The sequence below is a fragment of the Mustela nigripes genome, chromosome 1 (genome assembly GCF_022355385.1).
Source record: "Mustela nigripes isolate SB6536 chromosome 1, MUSNIG.SB6536, whole genome shotgun sequence".
NCBI lineage: Eukaryota > Metazoa > Chordata > Mammalia > Carnivora > Mustelidae > Mustela > Mustela nigripes.
The window spans coordinates 202726787-202743575 of NC_081557.1; the positions used below are offsets into that span (position 1 = coordinate 202726787).

At 57.1% G+C, this 16789-nt stretch overlaps 1 protein-coding gene across 2 annotated transcripts in view; it reads left to right on the plus strand.

Annotated features, from left to right (window-relative positions):
* The window catches only part of MAEA (macrophage erythroblast attacher, E3 ubiquitin ligase), a 32263-nt gene extending 15794 nt beyond the window's left edge, over positions 1 to 16469 (plus strand). The window contains exons 2-10 of one of the 2 annotated variants that reach the window (XM_059379129.1): positions 2550 to 2732; positions 4651 to 4854; positions 7284 to 7406; positions 8080 to 8193; positions 10848 to 10924; positions 11643 to 11751; positions 14265 to 14398; positions 15174 to 15369; positions 15721 to 16469. In XM_059379129.1, the coding sequence (XP_059235112.1) occupies positions 2550 to 2732; positions 4651 to 4854; positions 7284 to 7406; positions 8080 to 8193; positions 10848 to 10924; positions 11643 to 11751; positions 14265 to 14398; positions 15174 to 15369; positions 15721 to 15816 (1236 nt within the window). In that variant the 3' untranslated portion in view covers positions 15817 to 16469. The remainder of the gene's footprint in view (positions 1 to 2549; positions 2733 to 4650; positions 4855 to 7283; positions 7407 to 8079; positions 8194 to 10847; positions 10925 to 11642; positions 11752 to 14264; positions 14399 to 15173; positions 15370 to 15720) is intronic. The other variant, XM_059379139.1, reaches the window with a different exon arrangement.
* Positions 16470 to 16789: the final 320 nt, after the last annotated feature.

Here is a 16789-nt window from a genome sequence, read left to right on the forward strand (position 1 = left end):
GAGCAGCTTTCCAGGGCCAGCTGCCCGGTGTCCTCAGGACAGAAGCTGGCACGGGAGACTGCTCAGTGCTCCTGGGACATAAATTCTGAGAGCTCCTGGTGGGGGATGGGCCAGACCGGTGAGGGGCACAGGACACATCAGGGTGTGGGCAGCAGAAGATGAGGTCCTGAGAGCTCAGCCCTGTGGAGCTTGTGACCAGATGTGGGGCGGGAGCACCAGGGACAGCTCAGGGGTTCTTGGGTGGAAGGAGTGGCCCCGGAAAGCTCCTGTCCAGGCCATTTGGAGGTCAGACTCAGCAGTGGAGGCTGAGGGGCTTACTCAGGCCCAGGGAAGATGCAGGCCACATGGTGGGAGAGCAAAGTGGGGCTCACAGCCCCCCAGAAGTGTACGAAGTCCTGACTTAGTTTCTTTTATCGAAAGATAGAAGAATTAATGTTGACTATAACCTTATAAGTTGGGCCAAAGTATCGATGATGGACTAAAGATGAGTGTTAGAGTGTTGTCTGCTTCTTTTTGAATAAAAGTTAAAAATGGAGATCCAGGCCTGTAGCGCCTCCTTCAGAGTCTCCTTTTCTCCCCTTGGCTCTGAGGGATGAGCATCATGCCAGGTGCCGTGAGCAGAAGGCAGGACCTGAGACTCCTGGGATTCCCGTGCTGGTGTCCCCTGAGCTTGGGTACGTTGACCACAGGGAGACCTGCTGGATCTTAGGGGCACAGCAGTGTCTAGCCGGTGTGACGGCGCTTACCGGCTGCTCCCATGGCTTTTCAGTTGCCTGGAGCTGGAGGTGTTCCCGTCCCCTGGCTTGTGCTTGGGCCAACAGTGTGTGCAGGTGTATGGCTTTTTCTCTTTTCCTGTGTTGTGATTGTTTTGTTTGTATTTATTGAAACATAGTTTTAACATTTGAATTTAGAATAAAACTTTGAAGCTTTTGTTATCGGGCATCACGGGATTTGTTTCAGTTCACTTTTCAGTAATTCTCTTGATTGTGTTTTATGGAAATATCAGCCAGGTCATATTGGAAACACACAACCCGTCTGGCACGGTTTGCAGGCCCTGGGGTGGGTGGGGCTCTGAGAACAGTCCAAGATTCTGAAAGGAAGGATGCATGCATCAGCATCCCACAGTCCGCCAGCCTCGGGGCCTCCGCCAAGAGCTGCTCTGCTCTTGGTGAGGAGGGTCAAGCACATGCACGCACCTGGGTCTCTGTGCTGTGCTATTAGGAGGGACCTTTGCCTAAACTGAGACTCAAGGCAGGGAGCCCTTCCCTTTGGACATGGAAGACGGGACCTGTGTCTGCGCCTGGCACCTGCTCATGGCTTTACTTTTGTCCATGCACCACAGTGGAAGGCTCTTCAGGGACTGAAATCAGAACAGGCCTGGTTAGGTTGGGGACCTCAGTGCAGGTGATGGTGCATGGGTGTTGCGGGCACTCTGCACCACTCCATGTTAGGGACGGTCCTTTTACTTTGTCTAGAGACTCTCCTGTCTTGCTTGTGTGAGACCATGGCGCAGTTGCAGAAAAGCCTGCTAGACCCAGCTGCTGGGGATGAGCCCTCCTCAAGTGGTGGACGTGGTTTGTCTAACAGCATTTTGCCTCTTGAGCCGGGAAGACCCAAGGTGTGGTGGACAGGAATGTTTACCCACTGCCACTGTGTCTGCAGGGCAGCTTGGGGGGTGGCAGCTGGGGCAAGGGCAGTACTGGACCCCTGGCCAGGTCTTGGGGAGGTCCTGCTGCTGGGGCCCCTGGTGTCTAGGTTAGTGTCTAGGTCCCTTAGGTGTCCCTGCTCCTGTCAATCCCAGGTTCCTCCCTGCCATGCATGGCGCCTGGCACCTGGTGGAGTGGCAGTGCAGACTTCTGTGGTGAACTGCTGACTGCCAGGGCGTCCATGCCACATGAGCTGCATTTGACGAGTGAGAAGTACTGGACCTGGAGCCCGAGAAGGTCTGGGAGCAGTGTTGGCAGCCACTGTCTCTCAGTGACACGCCATCCTTCCTGGGTCTTTTGTTGGCTGTTCTATAGGGAGAGGTGGTTTTGTCCCTGGGGGCTGAATAAATGTGGTCTGACTGAGATGACTTCGATGCATACCTGTGGCGACATGCTGACACCCCGACCGTCTGTGCGCTTCCACCTTGTCCTGCGTGGCCTTCCCGGTGTCCCGAGTCTGCGGCACCTGCCGGCCCCATCACAGGCCACTGCGGGTTTTCCATCTGATGGATCTCGTGGTGGTCATCTCCTTCAGCTGTTTGGCCTCCTGGATGAACTTTGGGATTATTTTGTTAGTGTGCCTTTAACAGTTTTCTGGAAAGAAAGGAGCTGCCTCTGGATTTGTGGGGCGGGGAGGGTATGCGTCTTCTCATTAGTGTCCTCATCCAGGAACACAAATGAGCCTCCGTTCACACAGGCTTTTTGTGGGCCTCGGTCAGGGTTAGAGTAGATGTGTCTGTAGAGTGCAAGTAGCCTAGGACTTGTGCCTGCCAAAACACTGTGAAGGGGGTCTGGGCGTCGCACATGTAGGACTGTCACACATCAATTACCGTTCTTCCCCAGGTGCCCTACGAAACACTAAATAAACGCTTTCGGGCTGCTCAGAAAAACATTGATCGAGAAACGAGCCACGTCACCATGGTGGTGGCCGAGCTGGAGAAGACTTTGAGCAGCTGCCCTGCCGTGGACTCTGTGGTCAGCCTTCTGGATGGTGTGGTGGAGAAGCTCAGTGTCCTCAAGAGGAAGGTCAGTGCGGCTTCTGGACCATCCTGCCCACCTGCCTACGTGTGAGCTATAGTGTAGGTCCTACAGCCCAGCATTCTGATGGACCCAGGCTGTCCCCAAAAGGGCTGTCCTCTGCGGGAGCCAGGATGCAGCAGAAACCAGACAGCCGTGCCTTGGGGAGGTAGGCTCTCACAGCCAGAGTGTGAGAGAGGCGAGCCCCTCCATGCTCTCTGTGCTCTGCAGCCTCTTCGGGGCTGGCGTCCGGCTTCTAGTCCTGTGTTCCTGCTCCTGTGTCGCTGGGTTGTCCCAGCTCAGGAGTGTCTCAAGCACAGACAGGAGGCAGATGATTTATTATTTTTAGGCTTTCCCCTCAAAGCTTCATATGGGGTTTCTCATTTCTGGGAGAGGGAGGTAGGGTACACTACCGTGCCTGGGGAACCACCCAAAGAACACAGCAAGATGCTTCATAACATCCTACTGAACATGTCAAAGGGCTCATGGGACAGAAAGGTGATCACCAGAATTGGAGGGCAGGGGCCAAGAGGAGAGAAGGGCAGGACCCATGGCTGCCTTGCTGGCCAGTGTCTGGGGCCAGCTTGGGGGTGGGGGGAGGCCAGGGCTGGTAGTGAGATCTGGTGGCCGTGTATGTCAGGTGGGGGTGCCCCAAGGATGGCCTCCTATGGCAGAGCATCACAGCCTGTTTCAGAACACTAGGGGAGCCAGGACCCTTCTCTTCAGCCTGAGGTAAGGGGTCCCAGCTGATGGAGCCTCCAGGCACTAGGCACTCTAAATGCATTTCCCAGGGGCAGGACACTGTCCGCCAGAGCATCAGGGGTCACAGAGGACCACAAGGTGCATGGGAAGCTGTGGTTGAGGTTTGTTAAAGTGTGGCACGAACAGGAGACTTCACTCAGATTTCAGATGTAGAGATTATCAGGGACCAAACTTGACTATAGCCAAAGATGAAACAGCTGAGGATATTTGCAAGGGCATATAAAGCATAATTGAGAGTTTAAAATAAACCAAATAAAACGTAAATTAAAAGTATAACTGAAATGAAAAACTCAAGTGTTTGCTTATAACACACTTTTTAACATTTAACAGTCAGACAAAGCTAGAGAGGATTTGTGAGCTGGAAGGTAGGTGTGAGGAAATTACCGAGAAATTCTAGCAGCACACAGAACCAAAAACACAGAGCTGTGTAAGAGGGTGGGAAGCCACAGAGAGTAGATTGGAGACCATGTTTGACCAAAGTCCAAGAGAGGGCACAGGAAGAGTAGCCACGATTCTCAGAATTGATGGAAGTTACCAGTTCAGAGTCCTAAATGGATAAAAAAAGATAAACCTAGAATTTCGCATCATGAAACTGAAAAGAGAGAAAAATCTTAAAAGCAGCTGAAGGAAGAAAACCACTTCCAAAGAAGCAGCAAGTATTCTGGCAGCAGGGGGCTGCTGGAGAGCATGGCAAGCGCTTGAGGGAAACGCAGGCCGACTGGGGCCCTGGGTGCATTTGTGTGTCTGGCTCCTTGGTGGCCCTGATCATGTGTCACCTACTTGGCGGTCAGCTGCCCTCCCAGCCAGAGCTGATAGGGAACGTGTCTGCGGAGCTGTATTCATTCTGAACAGACTTGACGTTGAGGAGAAAAGTATTAGCAAGGATAGAAAGCCGCAAAATGCTAACAGATGGCTGAGGTAGTCAGGAAGTGGCAACAAACGTGCAGTCAGGCTTTGGTGGCAGCTCAGCCCCAGACCACAGAGGGCAAGAAGGTGCGGCTCTGAGGGGCAGGTGTTGACTTGCCTCTGGGTGGTGACGGGACAGGGAGGTGCTCCCCTTTGCTGCTTCTGTCCCCCAGCCCCAGGGACACCCCCCGCTCCCCTCTGATGTCTGCCCTATGGTGGCAAGGGCCCTGTGCTGACGTGCCTTCTGCCCACGGCACAGGCAGTGGAGTCTATCCAGGCAGAGGACGAGAGCGCCAAGCTGTGCAAACGGCGGATCGAGCACCTCAAGGAGCACAGCAGCGACCAGCCAGCGGCTGCCAGCATGTGGAAGAGGAAGCGCATGGACCGCATGATGGTGGAGCACCTGCTGCGCTGCGGCTACTACAACACCGCCGTGAAGCTGGCACGCCAGAGCGGCATTGAGGTGGGCATGCACGGGCCCCCGCCATCCCAGTCTGGGCACCAGGGCCAGTGTGTTGCACGCTCCGGCAGCAGCCTGCGGCAGGGGGTCATCCCCACTCTGTACCCGTCCTTTGGTACTGTTCGCGGCGTCCCACCCACCTGTCTGCAGCGGTTTCCACAGTTCAGGCATAGAGACAGGCGATGCTCTGGCTGTCAGTGCCCATGCAGGCCAGGCTCTGTGGAGCTTCGGGAGCAAGGCTGCTCAGCAGTGGCAAAGGCGTCCAGTGCCCTCACCCCATGCCAGCACTTCTCAGACTCCTGTGCACCTCTGTCTGTTGTCTAGCCTGTGTGCTGCCCTTCTGTCATCGGGCCATTGCATCTCCCTGGCCCACCGGTCTCCACTCTGCACCCAGTAGTCCCTTGGTCCTGCTCCTCCTACCCTCTTCCTTCCCTGCCCAGCATGGCCATTGTATACCTGATGGACGGGCTCTGTGGTCCTTGTGTTTGTCTGGCACCACCGGTGCCTCTGCATGGTCACATGGGTGCTCGCAGATAGCCTGCACTCCTTTCCCTGCCCCTGTGGGCAGAGCGTGGCCAGGTGCTCCTAGCCTCAGGAACATGGGCTTTGAAGGGGAGAGAGGCAGGTGGTCCAACAGGATTGTTTACAGGGGTGCACAGGGCAAAGGGGCAGGATGGCTGGTGATTTTCAGAAGGCTGGTTGGGGTCGACTTGCAGAGATGAAGGGAGGGTCCTGGGACAGGCCTGGGAGCTTTCCGGTACTGGAGTGTGGGGGGTCTGAGCACATGCAGAACTCGTAGAGTGAGGCTTCCCCTCAACTGAGATGGGTGTGGGTTGGGGGTGTTGAGTTGGAAGCACTGCTCTAATAGGCTCTCTCTGGTTCCTCTGTGAGTCACAATGATGGCGGTGGTACGACCTTGGACATTCGCTAAAGGATCCCTGTGAGATTTACATGTGGAATGCCCAGCTCCACAGCTGTAGGTAGAATTAAGGTTGCTTCCAGAAGCAAGCTTAGGCCCTTGGGGTGGGGGGAGGTCTTTTGACAAGATGGGGTGCTGTCACCAACCAAGAGGTTGATGTACCAGGGTTCATTCACATTTAAAACTTCTGTTTGTCAAAAGATGCCATGGAGGGAGAGCTTATCAGGTCAGCCCAGATAGGGGCTGTGTGTCGCACACAGAGCCGTGGTCTTAGAAGAGAGTCCTACCCTGCTGGTGTCCTGGTGTGTCTGTCTGCATTTGAAATCAGTGGTGGCACCTCATGGGGGCGACCCTGATTGTCTGGCATGATTTCTAGCTTGCCTCCAGTCACCCGGTTTAACACTTCTGGTGTGGGTCCCACACCCCAGGGTCCATGGACATCCAGGACAGCCATCAGCAGAAGAGAAAGATGGCAAAGACCCAAACCCTGAGGCCGTGTGGACCAAAGACACAGGTGGACCCTGAGGTGCGGGCAGGAGAGGCCATCTCTCAGAATTTAGAGGAAAACTGAAAACCAGAGATGGGAAATAGGAAAGATGACCCTCATGTAGGTGGCCCAGTGTTTTCCTGCAGGGAGGCTTTAGAAAAGAGAAGAAAATGCCAGAGAGATGGCCAAAGCAGTGGTTCATGAGAACAGCTGAGCTCTGAGATGATGTGAGGCTGCGGTGCTCAGTGCTTATTGTCAGAGCTCATGTCAGGAGGGTTAGGGGTCAGGGGGCAAGGAAGCAGGGCAGAGCAGTGGCAGTGTCTCTCTGGATCTGCCCCTGTCTGACCTTGCTGCCTCGACAGGCCTGCAGTCAGGGTGTGGGGCCTGAGGCCAAGTGAGGCTGGGGATCCATCTGTTGGTTCCGGAAGACTTGGGCGACCTGGCCCAGACTGCCCACGGCTGGGCTGCTGTACTGAGCTGGCGAGCCCCTAGGTCATCTGCAGGGCGCTGACCCTGACAGCGGCACACCGCTTGCCCTTCAGGTTGGGGGCTCTTCTGCCCTGGACTGGCTATGTCTTTTCCCCAGCGAGATGCCCGGGCAGTGCCTGTGCTGGCCCTGACGCCACCCACCGGCCCTCGGCCCTCACTGCTCCTTCTCAGAATCTCAAATACATCTTCAGAGGGAAAAAACAAAACAAGATGAGGGTATGGGTTGCCAGGGTTCCCAGGGCTGATTGTGAAGGTGTGTAACAGGGTCAGGCTGCTGCTAGGGTCGGGGGCGAGGTTGTGGATTGGGCCTTTGGTTTGGGAGACTGTATCCAAATGATTTGCGGGCCTGCCCCTCATCCTGGCCCAGGGAAGCTGGAGAAGCTGGCTGAGCTGGCCGGTGGGCTGTGCTTGGGCACAGGGTGGGAGCTCAGGAGCTGGCTGGGTGGGGTGTGCTGGGGGATGGGGGAGCATCTGCAGACTTGGGCCTGGGGTCCTGACGTCCGGTGTTCTGAGTGCGCACTGCTTCCTTCCCCTAAGGACTTAGTGAACATCGAGATGTTCCTGACGGCCAAAGAAGTGGAAGAGTCCCTGGAGAGGCGGGAGACGGCCACCTGTCTGGCCTGGTGTCACGACAACAAATCCCGGCTGCGCAAGATGAAGGTGTGCAAGAGCCTGGGTGCGGCTGTGGGAGGGACCACTCAGGATGGGGCTGGGGGCATGGCACGGGGGCGGGGCAGACACCTGCCTGCAGCCCACTGGCCTGCACCTGTTGACTCAGAGTTCTGTGCTTCTGGTTTGGGGGGGTGGTTTGTGGGGTTTGGTGTAGCTTTGGGGTTATTTTTGGTTGTGATGTTTGGGTTTTAGGTAAAATCCCTAAAAAGTGTACCCCGTTCTGCATTATGGTTTGGACAAGTGTTCTGAGCATGGGGTTCTGAAGGAGCAAGGTGCCGCCTGCCTGCGTGTGCTCAGCTTGTTAGCGGCTGCAGGTCCTTCCCACCCCCGACCCCTTAGTCACCGAGGCAGGAAAGCCCGGTCCGCCTGCAGGGGTGCAGCGTTCCAGGCTGGGCTCCTCTCTGGTACAGCTTTTCTTGAGACCCACAAGCAGCTTCCAGAGTGGACCCTTAATCATAACTTAGAGACCCAAAACATGCTTACTGACAGGTGTTGTCCCCGGAGCTTGCAGAAATGTTTAACTTCTATTAACCTTCCCCTGCCTCCGTTAGAAAAACTGTTTGTTTTCTGTTTTCTAAACTGAGCGCCTTTAACCTCTCCCCGGTTGAGCTTGTCATGTGCACATAGTCACCAGCCAAGGGTGACGCTCTCTGCCACTCAGGGCCGCCAAAGCGAGCACGACGCGAAGACGGGACGGAAAAGTAGAGTGGCCAGTGGTCCCCCTAAAGAGAGTGAGGATCTTGGTATGGAAACCATAAAAGGAAAGCCAGAATTGGTATGTAACACTTGCCCTGCTCTCCTGCTCCAGCCCCCAAGCTGTGCCGCACGGTGGGAACCAGGTCCGAAGGGACGTAGCTCCCCATCCTGACAGGTGGTTTCTGCAAGCCCTGCTACGTCCAGTCAACGCTGCTGCTTGGCGAGGGCACCGCCGCATAGCCGGGTCCCAGCGGGGAGGGCGGGCGGCCGTATCCGCGACGGCGGGCTCCCGTCACTGGAACATTTAACTGCAGAGAGCGTAAACAGCCGTTCCCAAGTGCTCCGGGAAGACCAGCTAATGACCCGAAAACAGGCTTCTTCTGCAGTGTCAGCTGAGCAGAGTAGGCCCAGACAGTGTGCGCATGTGTGTGTACACGTGTGAGCGCACACGCAGGCGGGGGAGGGGACAGATGCGTGGGGGGGGGCCATGCCTGACGACCATGGATCCCTCACATCAGTTGTGAGACTCTAGGCAAGAAAAGGAACTTTGAGACCCAAGTTTCACATAGCTGGAAAATACTTCTAAAGTGGTGGGCGCCTGTCTGTTGAGTTGACTCCCATCTCCAGACACCTAAGGACAGCGGAAGCCACAACATGGGTGCTGCGTCTAGGAAGCCGACGGAGTCATAAATGTGCATGTGCCAGGCCCTCCTGGCTCGCACGGGAAGGACCTGTTCAGCCCCCCGTGCTTGGTGTGATGACCTGGAATCGTGGTATTTCACATTCGAGTCTGAGCACCTGGGTTTCGGTACACATGTGTTTGTCCGTTAGCGGACTGTTTGGAAGGTGACCTACCAGAAAAGAGCTGTACGGTAGTAGAACATGTTTAAACGTGTGAGTCGCAGGGAGTTGACCATGACCTTGTCTGTCTGGGATGCCCACCTGGTGGCCCCCTCCTGCCGGTAGAGCTGCTGGCATCCTCGAGCACAGCAGTGGTAACTGTCAGGTGCCCTGTGGAGGCAGGCAGGGCCCCTCTCGTTGTCTTCACCCCTCGGCCTCTGCTGGTCATAGCTGGGGCTGGTTTGTGCTGCCACCCAGCACATAGCATCGGCTCCATCCAGTTGGGGGTCAGGACAGATTGCCACGTTGGTGCAGAGGGCAGGAGAGGAGGGGGCCAGGGAACACACTCAGGCCCCAAGCTCCTGTAGTGTGGATGTGTTGGGCACCACGTAGGTAGCTCTCTGCACCTTTGCCTCTGACGGCCTGGTGGGCCCCCAAGGAAGTCACACCAGCCAGTGCTCCACCCTGGTGTCCGTGGAACTGGGGTGGGGGCTTGGAGGACTCCATCCCTGGGGCCTGGCTAAGAGGCTTCATCAGAATGCCAGAGCGCATGCTTGGAGGCTCGGGTGGGAGCAGTCCACATGATTGGTAAACTTGGTAAGCGCTGGACATTTGGGGTTGACTGACGGACTTTCCTCATAGACCATCCATGTCATCTCATGACCCAGGTGCCGTGGAAGGCAAAATGGTAAATGAGCGGAGAACGCAGAGATTTTTCTCTTGTTCTGTTAATTCCATGTATTTTGCTTCTGGTTGGAAATACTGAGTGTTTTCCTAAAACCATATTGAAGATATGTGAGTTTAAATTAGCATCTTTGTTAAATAATCCAGTTTTTCATCTTAGGTTATAAAAGTTAATTTCTCCTGCCTTCCCCCGACCCCAGCCAACCGGAGGGACATTGCAGAGTTAGCCCTCGGGCTTCTGCTGGTGGTGCCCCCTGGTAGCGTCCCCTCAGAACCACACGTGCTATGTTTGTACTGACGCCTATCAGACACACAACTGAGGGGCGTGGCAGTGCTGCTTCTAGCAGTTGACGTCCCAGACTTCGTGCCCTCTGCAAACCCTGCACCTTCCATCTTTTGCTCTGACAGCCCCCACCAGCCCTGTGCTCCTCCTGGTCCCACCTGCCCTCCCCAGGGCCTTTGGACTGGCTCTTCCTCTGCCTAGAAGGTTCCTCCCAGGCGTCCCTACAGACTGTCCCCACCTCAGCCTGGTGTCCCTGCTCTGGGACCGGGCTTCTCTCACTGGCTCTGTGCACATTGCTTTGCTCTCTTCTGTGAGGCGCCACCTCCCAGTCTCTCCTCCTCTTCTCCCACCAGGCATCAGAGCCTCTGAACCGGAACTGGCCTCCCTCTCCCAGAGCAGGTCAGGGTGGACAATGCCACACAGGGTTCTGGGGGCACGTCCCCATGCTTTTACTTTATCACCGCGAGACCAAATCCATACAGCTGCTTTGTCCTTGGAAAGGGGGTGGAAACTTGTGTTCTAGGGCTCACGTGCTTCCCACTGGAAGTCCTGTCTCACACCCTCCGAACTGCTGAGGGTCTGTGGCCTCCTCACAGGGACGTGGGGTGAAGCCTGGCAGCCTGCCTGCACCTGTGCCTGCCTGTCCTGTTGTCCCGAAGCCTGGCCAGTGGGTAACCACTCAGGGCCAGCGGTCCGTGCGTTCAGTGCTGCTCGCACTGTGCCAGGAACGCTGGGCCCACGTGCTGTCAGAGCCAGGAAAGTTTCAACAGCAGGCAGAAATTACAGTCTTGGTACCAGACCCACCTCCCCGGGGGCTTTGAGCTTGCTTGGCGGGGTGTGCAGTGTCCAGCAGGTCTGGCAGGGTCAGCCTGTGAGTGTGGCTCTGTGGCAACCCTCCCCAAGCCTGGTCTTGTCTTTACTCCCAGAGTTGCCTGGAGTTCAGCCTAAGGATTCAGGAGTTCATTGAGCTCATCCGGCAGAATAAGAGACTCGACGCCGTGAGGTATGTAGAGAGGGGCCTCCTGGGCTCTGGGGAATGAAGTGTGGAGGGTCAGGTCTGCCCTGACCGGCTGGGCCCTGCCTGTGAACAGTAGGGTGCTAATGACTGGCACCCAGGCTCTGTTCTGTCCAGGCAGCATGAGGCCGACTTAGCACGTGGGCTCAGGGCCCTTGGTTCTGAGGCTGTTTCCACCCGCCCCAGAATAGTGCTGGCCATTGGGTGGGCACAAGGGAGCCTTTGGGCAGGAGGCTGGTCTGCAGGTATGGGAGCCTGGGCTCCACCAGGGGCAGGCAGTGCAGGGAGGCCTGGGTCAAGCCCAATCTGTGCAGCCCGGGCAGGGAGGGGCTGTTCCTTTGGGGTGGCAGGTGGGCTCTCAGAGTCAGAAGGGGAGTTGTTGAGGCACTGCGAGAGCTGGGATGCCTCTGGGTCCTCCCAGGATTGTGTCGTCAGGGTTTGGGTTCACGTACACCAGGGTCACTTGGAAGGGCTTGGGTCACTGCCTCTTGGTGTTTTCTGAATGGGATTCTGTGCTTGGTACCTCAAGCCTCATCCCCCTCCCTGTCCACTTCAGGAGAGGGACCCTCGCCTCACCTCGCTGTGGCAGACCCTGGCCCAGGTCACATGAGGTGGGGCTTACTTGGTACTGAGGCTCTGGCAGATGGGGAGCTCTGATTCTTTAAGATAGAAAGGCAAACTCAGACAAATCTGGAATGTTTCATAGACACGCTAGGAAGCACTTCAGTCAGGCCGAAGGGAGCCAGCTTGACGAGGTCCGCCAGGTGATGGGCATGCTGGCCTTCCCCCCAGACACACACATCTCACCCTACAAGGTAAGCCGTGCCTGTGGGCTCTCCTGGTTGGGGAGGGCCTGGGCATGGGACCGCACACCACACGCACTTTCCCCCTCTCGCTCCTGCCTTGCCAGTGGGAGGCTTGGGTCAGAACCACACATGAGGGGTCTCAGCCTGGAGATGTTTCACGTCTGGGTGCCTTACCTGTCGCCTTCCCCATTTGCCCCGTGTTCTGCCTCATCTCCATTGTCTTTCCACTGCTCCTCTTGGCCTTGGAGGTCCACGTGGGGTCTGGGCCGGTGTGGTCACATAGCATTACTAGCCAGCTTGCTCAGCATTGCAAGGGTAGCGTGTCTGGCCTCTTGAAACCAGGTGATGCCCATCTGGAACCCTCAGGACAGCCCTGGGAATCTCTGATCTGCCTTTAGGGTCCTCTTGTCTTGAGAGATGTTACGTGTTTGCAGCTGAACTGCTCACAGTGGTGTCCTGGAGAACCTAGGAATTCAGACAGCCTTCCCACTTTCCTTCTGGCTCCTCCCCATGCTGGCCCCTTGGCCATCAGCCCTTGGTCACACCCCCATGGGTGTCCTTAGGCTTGCTTGGATATGCCCTTTGTGTTCTCTCTGGAGCAGCTTTCTCATTTTTTGCAACATGGATGGAAGTTTCCAAATCATCAAGTTCTGATTTCTTTAGATGAGTTTATCCCTGTGTCAGTTTTCTGTTCACACGTTTTAAAGGTAAATGTTTCCAGAGAAGCCAGGCTCCCCGCAACCCCGTTGGCTCCCCACCCCCCTCCCCTGACCCTGCACTTTGCTTGGAGGCGTGGCCATCACGTTCCCAGGTCCCTTGCACACAAGCACTGCCTTCCCTAGAAGCCACTGTGCTCTCTGCCACCTGTGCCAGCCCTGCTTGGGACCCTGTTGCTGCTGCCCATGGAGACCGGGGCTCTCCCAGCTGTGCCCACATGTATAGGTGTTTGTTGCTCAGTTCCTCCCACAGTTTTCTGTCTTCGTCTGTCTGGGCTCCGTGACAGAATTCCAGAGTCTCGGGTCGGAAAGCCTGAGATCAGGGTACTGGCCTGATTGGGGGGTGGCTCTTCCTCCTGTATGTTCTTAGAAGGAAACTAGTTTCTGAATATGCCTCCCTCAGCACTCTGTGGGCCTGGAAGTCCACCTGCCGACACCCTCAGCAGACGCTCAGCCATGTGCTGTCCCCCGACTGCCAGCCTGTTCCTGGGGAATGAAATAAACTGCCTTCCCTGTGGGCTGGACCAGGCTTGTTCCCTGAGCCCTGATGATGGGCTCTTTCCAAGGCCCTGGCTGCCCCATGCAGTTTCATGGGCAGACAGCCCCCGGTGGCTGGAGTGCTCGGCCATCCACAAGGCAGTGGCAGCATCTCCCCCACGACTGGACTCACGTGGCTCGGAGGTATGGGGAGTGTCCCATAATCAAGCCTCAGGTCACGGGTTCTGCAGGAATGAGACTGAGCTTTAACTTACAGTCTCTTCTGTCTCTCTCCCCTGCCCTGGAGAAGCTTTGAGAGAAGGCAGAGAGGGCCTGCCCTGGAGGGTGAGATGTCCACTCTGGGAGCATGAGGCAGGTGCCATACCCGCCTGCGGGCTGGAGGGCTGACCCTCAGGGAGGCATCAGGGCAGTGTGAAGAGAAGCCACACAATCGCTGCAGAGTCCAGGCCGGCGGGGGACAGGCAGACACAGCCCACTGATGCATGGCCTCGTAACTGGACACGGACGGCATGCCTGAGGAAGACCAGCGTGCACACAGAGGGGATGGCCTGGGGGGCACGGGACTCCAGAGGGCAGTGCTGGGGCAGGGCCATGCCCTGCCATGCTGAGGGCACAGAGGCCTTGCCCCCTGTGGCAGGCAGTCACAGGTGTGTCTCGGGTTCCCACGAGGAGCAGGGCGATGTGCTCTAGTTAGGGAGAGGTGGCCACACCAGAGGCCCAAGGCCAAGGGTCTCGGGGTGGGGGTTGCAGAGCCTCTGGACTATGACCTTGGTCCACTGTGGACTTTGTTACAATAATAATGACATTAAAGACGTGTTTTTATAACATTGGAGTTGAGCGTACTGTCTGCCCGTAGAGCCCCTGCTGAATGGGTGCCCGCATCTCCTCCCTCATCGTGGGGCCTGACCCCTGTGCATGACATGCAGGGTTTCAGTCTTGCTGGCATATGCCCTCCCTTGCTGTTCTTGGTGACTCAGAACCTGGGAAGCTCTGGGGACACACATTAACCAGGCTTCCTGTTCTGTTGTATGACTCCATCTGTGACATGGGGGTGACTCCTGGCCCAAGAAGTTTCTTTCTGGAGTGAGATTTTGCCCCTGAGACCTCAGTGCTGTCCTTCGGCCCACTGTATCCCCTTCCTGCCACGAGGCCACAGCCCCCCCCCTTATCATTCGTGTCCATGCAGACTTGGGAGTCCAAGCTGGCGGGCGCGGGTTGATAAGGGCAGGCCAGGAAGGCTTTGTCACTCGCTGTTGGGGTTGATGGCCCTGTGCCGTCCCCAGCGCGGCTCTGCCCCATCTCTTGCAGGACCTGCTGGACCCGGCCCGGTGGCGCATGCTGATCCAGCAGTTCCGCTACGACAACTACCGGCTGCACCAGCTGGGCAACAACTCTGTGTTCACCCTGACGCTGCAGGCCGGCCTCTCGGCCATAAAGACACCGTATCCTTCTGGCGGGCGAGGGCACCCGCAGGCTTGGCCCTCCTTAGCCTGGGCTCCACATCTGGGGCCTTCTGTCCTCCAGTGAGCAGGCAGGCACCACGCCCTTCCCAACATGAGGCCTTTGCTTGTTGTTTGTGTGGTGGGTGCTTGGTCCCGGGCGGTCAGGGGTGGTGGTCATGGGGCAACTCTGCCCCCAGCCTCTTCAGTGTTCACTCATTCCCAGACACCATCCGGCGCTGCTCACAGGCTGCAAGGCTGGTGTTGGTGTACCTTCTGGCAGCTGGGTCTGGCTGCCATTCTGAAGGCTCCCGTGTGATTCCTGAGAATCTCCTCGAGCTTCTCTTGGTCTGAGCCCTGGCCATCCCTGGCCCAGTGTCTTGTTTGAAAACATGTTTGGCATAGCGGTCATTCCCCTGCCACCAGAGAGCAGTGGGATTGTGACCCCAGTGCCCAAGTGTCCCTCTCGAATGTGGCATGTGGGCCCCTTGGGACCCGGGGCTGTTGGCTTTTGTGGCCATCTGTGTGATGGGACCACAGTGAGTGTTGTGGGCACTGGCCACGGGCTCTGGTGCCTGAGAAGGGGCAGGTGCACAGGGGTGTGGGGCAGTAGGGTTCTTGGGCTGGGCTGGTGCAGCCTTAGTGAGGCCATTTTCCTGCTTGATGCAGTGTTTGCTCTGTCTTGAGAGCTCCAGGCTTGATTCCTGCCTGGCAGCTGGGGTGGCCTCAGCATGCCCAGTGCCCCCCACCCCACGACCCTTCCTTAACCATTGCGCAGACAGTGCTACAAGGAGGACGGCAGCTCCAAGAGCCCCGACTGCCCCGTGTGCAGCCGTTCCCTGAACAAGCTGGCACAGCCCCTGCCCATGGCCCATTGCGCCAACTCCCGCCTGGTCTGCAAGATCTCTGGTGACGTGATGAATGAGAACAACCCACCCATGATGCTGCCCAATGGCTATGTCTACGGCTACAACGTGAGGGGCAACAACATGCAGGGACAGCGGAGCGGGGCGGGACATACGGGGGCGGTGGTGGATCTGGCAGACCTAACGGTCTCTGCCAGCTGCCTGCTGTCTGCGCTGGGTGCAGTCCCTGGGTATGGGTCCCCGTGTGCAGGCGGCTTGGCCCCACGCTGCCCCTGGAGAGCCAGACTGGTGGTCAAGAAGCTGCAGGATCAGGGTTCACAGACAGGCAGGCCTCCCGGAGGCAGCGTGCGGAGAGAAGCCGAGCCCTCCTGTAGCGGTGGGCGGGTGGGTGGGTGCCCTGGAGAGGTTTGGCCTTTATGTCCGCACGTTCATGTGCCCCCTGCCCCTGTTGTGTTTCAGTCTCTGCTGTCCATCCGTCAAGATGACAAAGTCGTTTGTCCGAGGACCAAAGAAGTGTTCCACTTCTCCCAAGCCGAGAAGGTGTACATCATGTAGGCCGGGCTCCCCGTGCGCCCCCGCCCACCTGCGTTTCTGTTTCTTGCGACCAAAGATCAGTGAGCGAAGCTGGGCACTCCTAGAAGGGTGGATTTGGGTCCGCACATCCGTGCTGGGGGACAGCCTTCTGCTGGTAGGACTCCGGAGTGCACCTGAGGCACCTGATGCCCTCCCCTTTCAGAGAGACCTACCCGCCGCCTTCGGCCGCTTGGGAAACAGGAGTCGGTTCTCCCGCGCCCCCGCCCCCGCCCCTCCCGCCACCCTGCCCCCACGGCCATCCTCGGCAAGGGGGCCCAAGGGGCTGCACCTGTGCTGCCGTGGGGGCAGTCTTACGGTGTGCTAGGTTCAATGTCACGTCATTCGTGCCGCCTTATTTCCTGCTTGAGAATGTATTCACGTGGAAATCCACTGGACCGAGTTCTGCAGAGGCCTTGCTGATGGCTCCGTAACTGTAGATCTAATGCTGTTGTTACAGAAACTAGCAGTCAGTCCGAGTAACCACCGATGACTTTTCAAATCAAACGACCCATTGTAGTTTACACGAAACCACACTGTAGAGGGTTGTATTTAGCGCTTATTTTTGCATGTCAATGTTGATTAGCTAATAAACTGTAAATGTAAAACCTGTTAATAAAAGGGTTTTCTATTTCTTATGTCTGTGTGAGGTGGAAGCTGCTGTGCGTTCTGACACCCTCGCTTGTGTCTGCTTGCCCCAGGCCTCCCCTTGTCTGCAGCCACGCAACAGGGTGGCTCCTGGGGTCCCCACACGGGCCCCATCCCAGAGTCCTGCTGCAGCTGCTGGAGGATGCTGTGCTCTGCTTTGGTGGAAGTGAGTGCAGCTGGACCCTCTGAGTGGGGTTTTCCCAACTCGCCAGCGCCTGTTGGCCTCTTGCTGCCCATGGGCACCTGGTGCACCTGTGGCTGAGCCCCCAAGCAGAGCACAGGGTGGATGCAGGGAAGCAGCAGCTCCTTC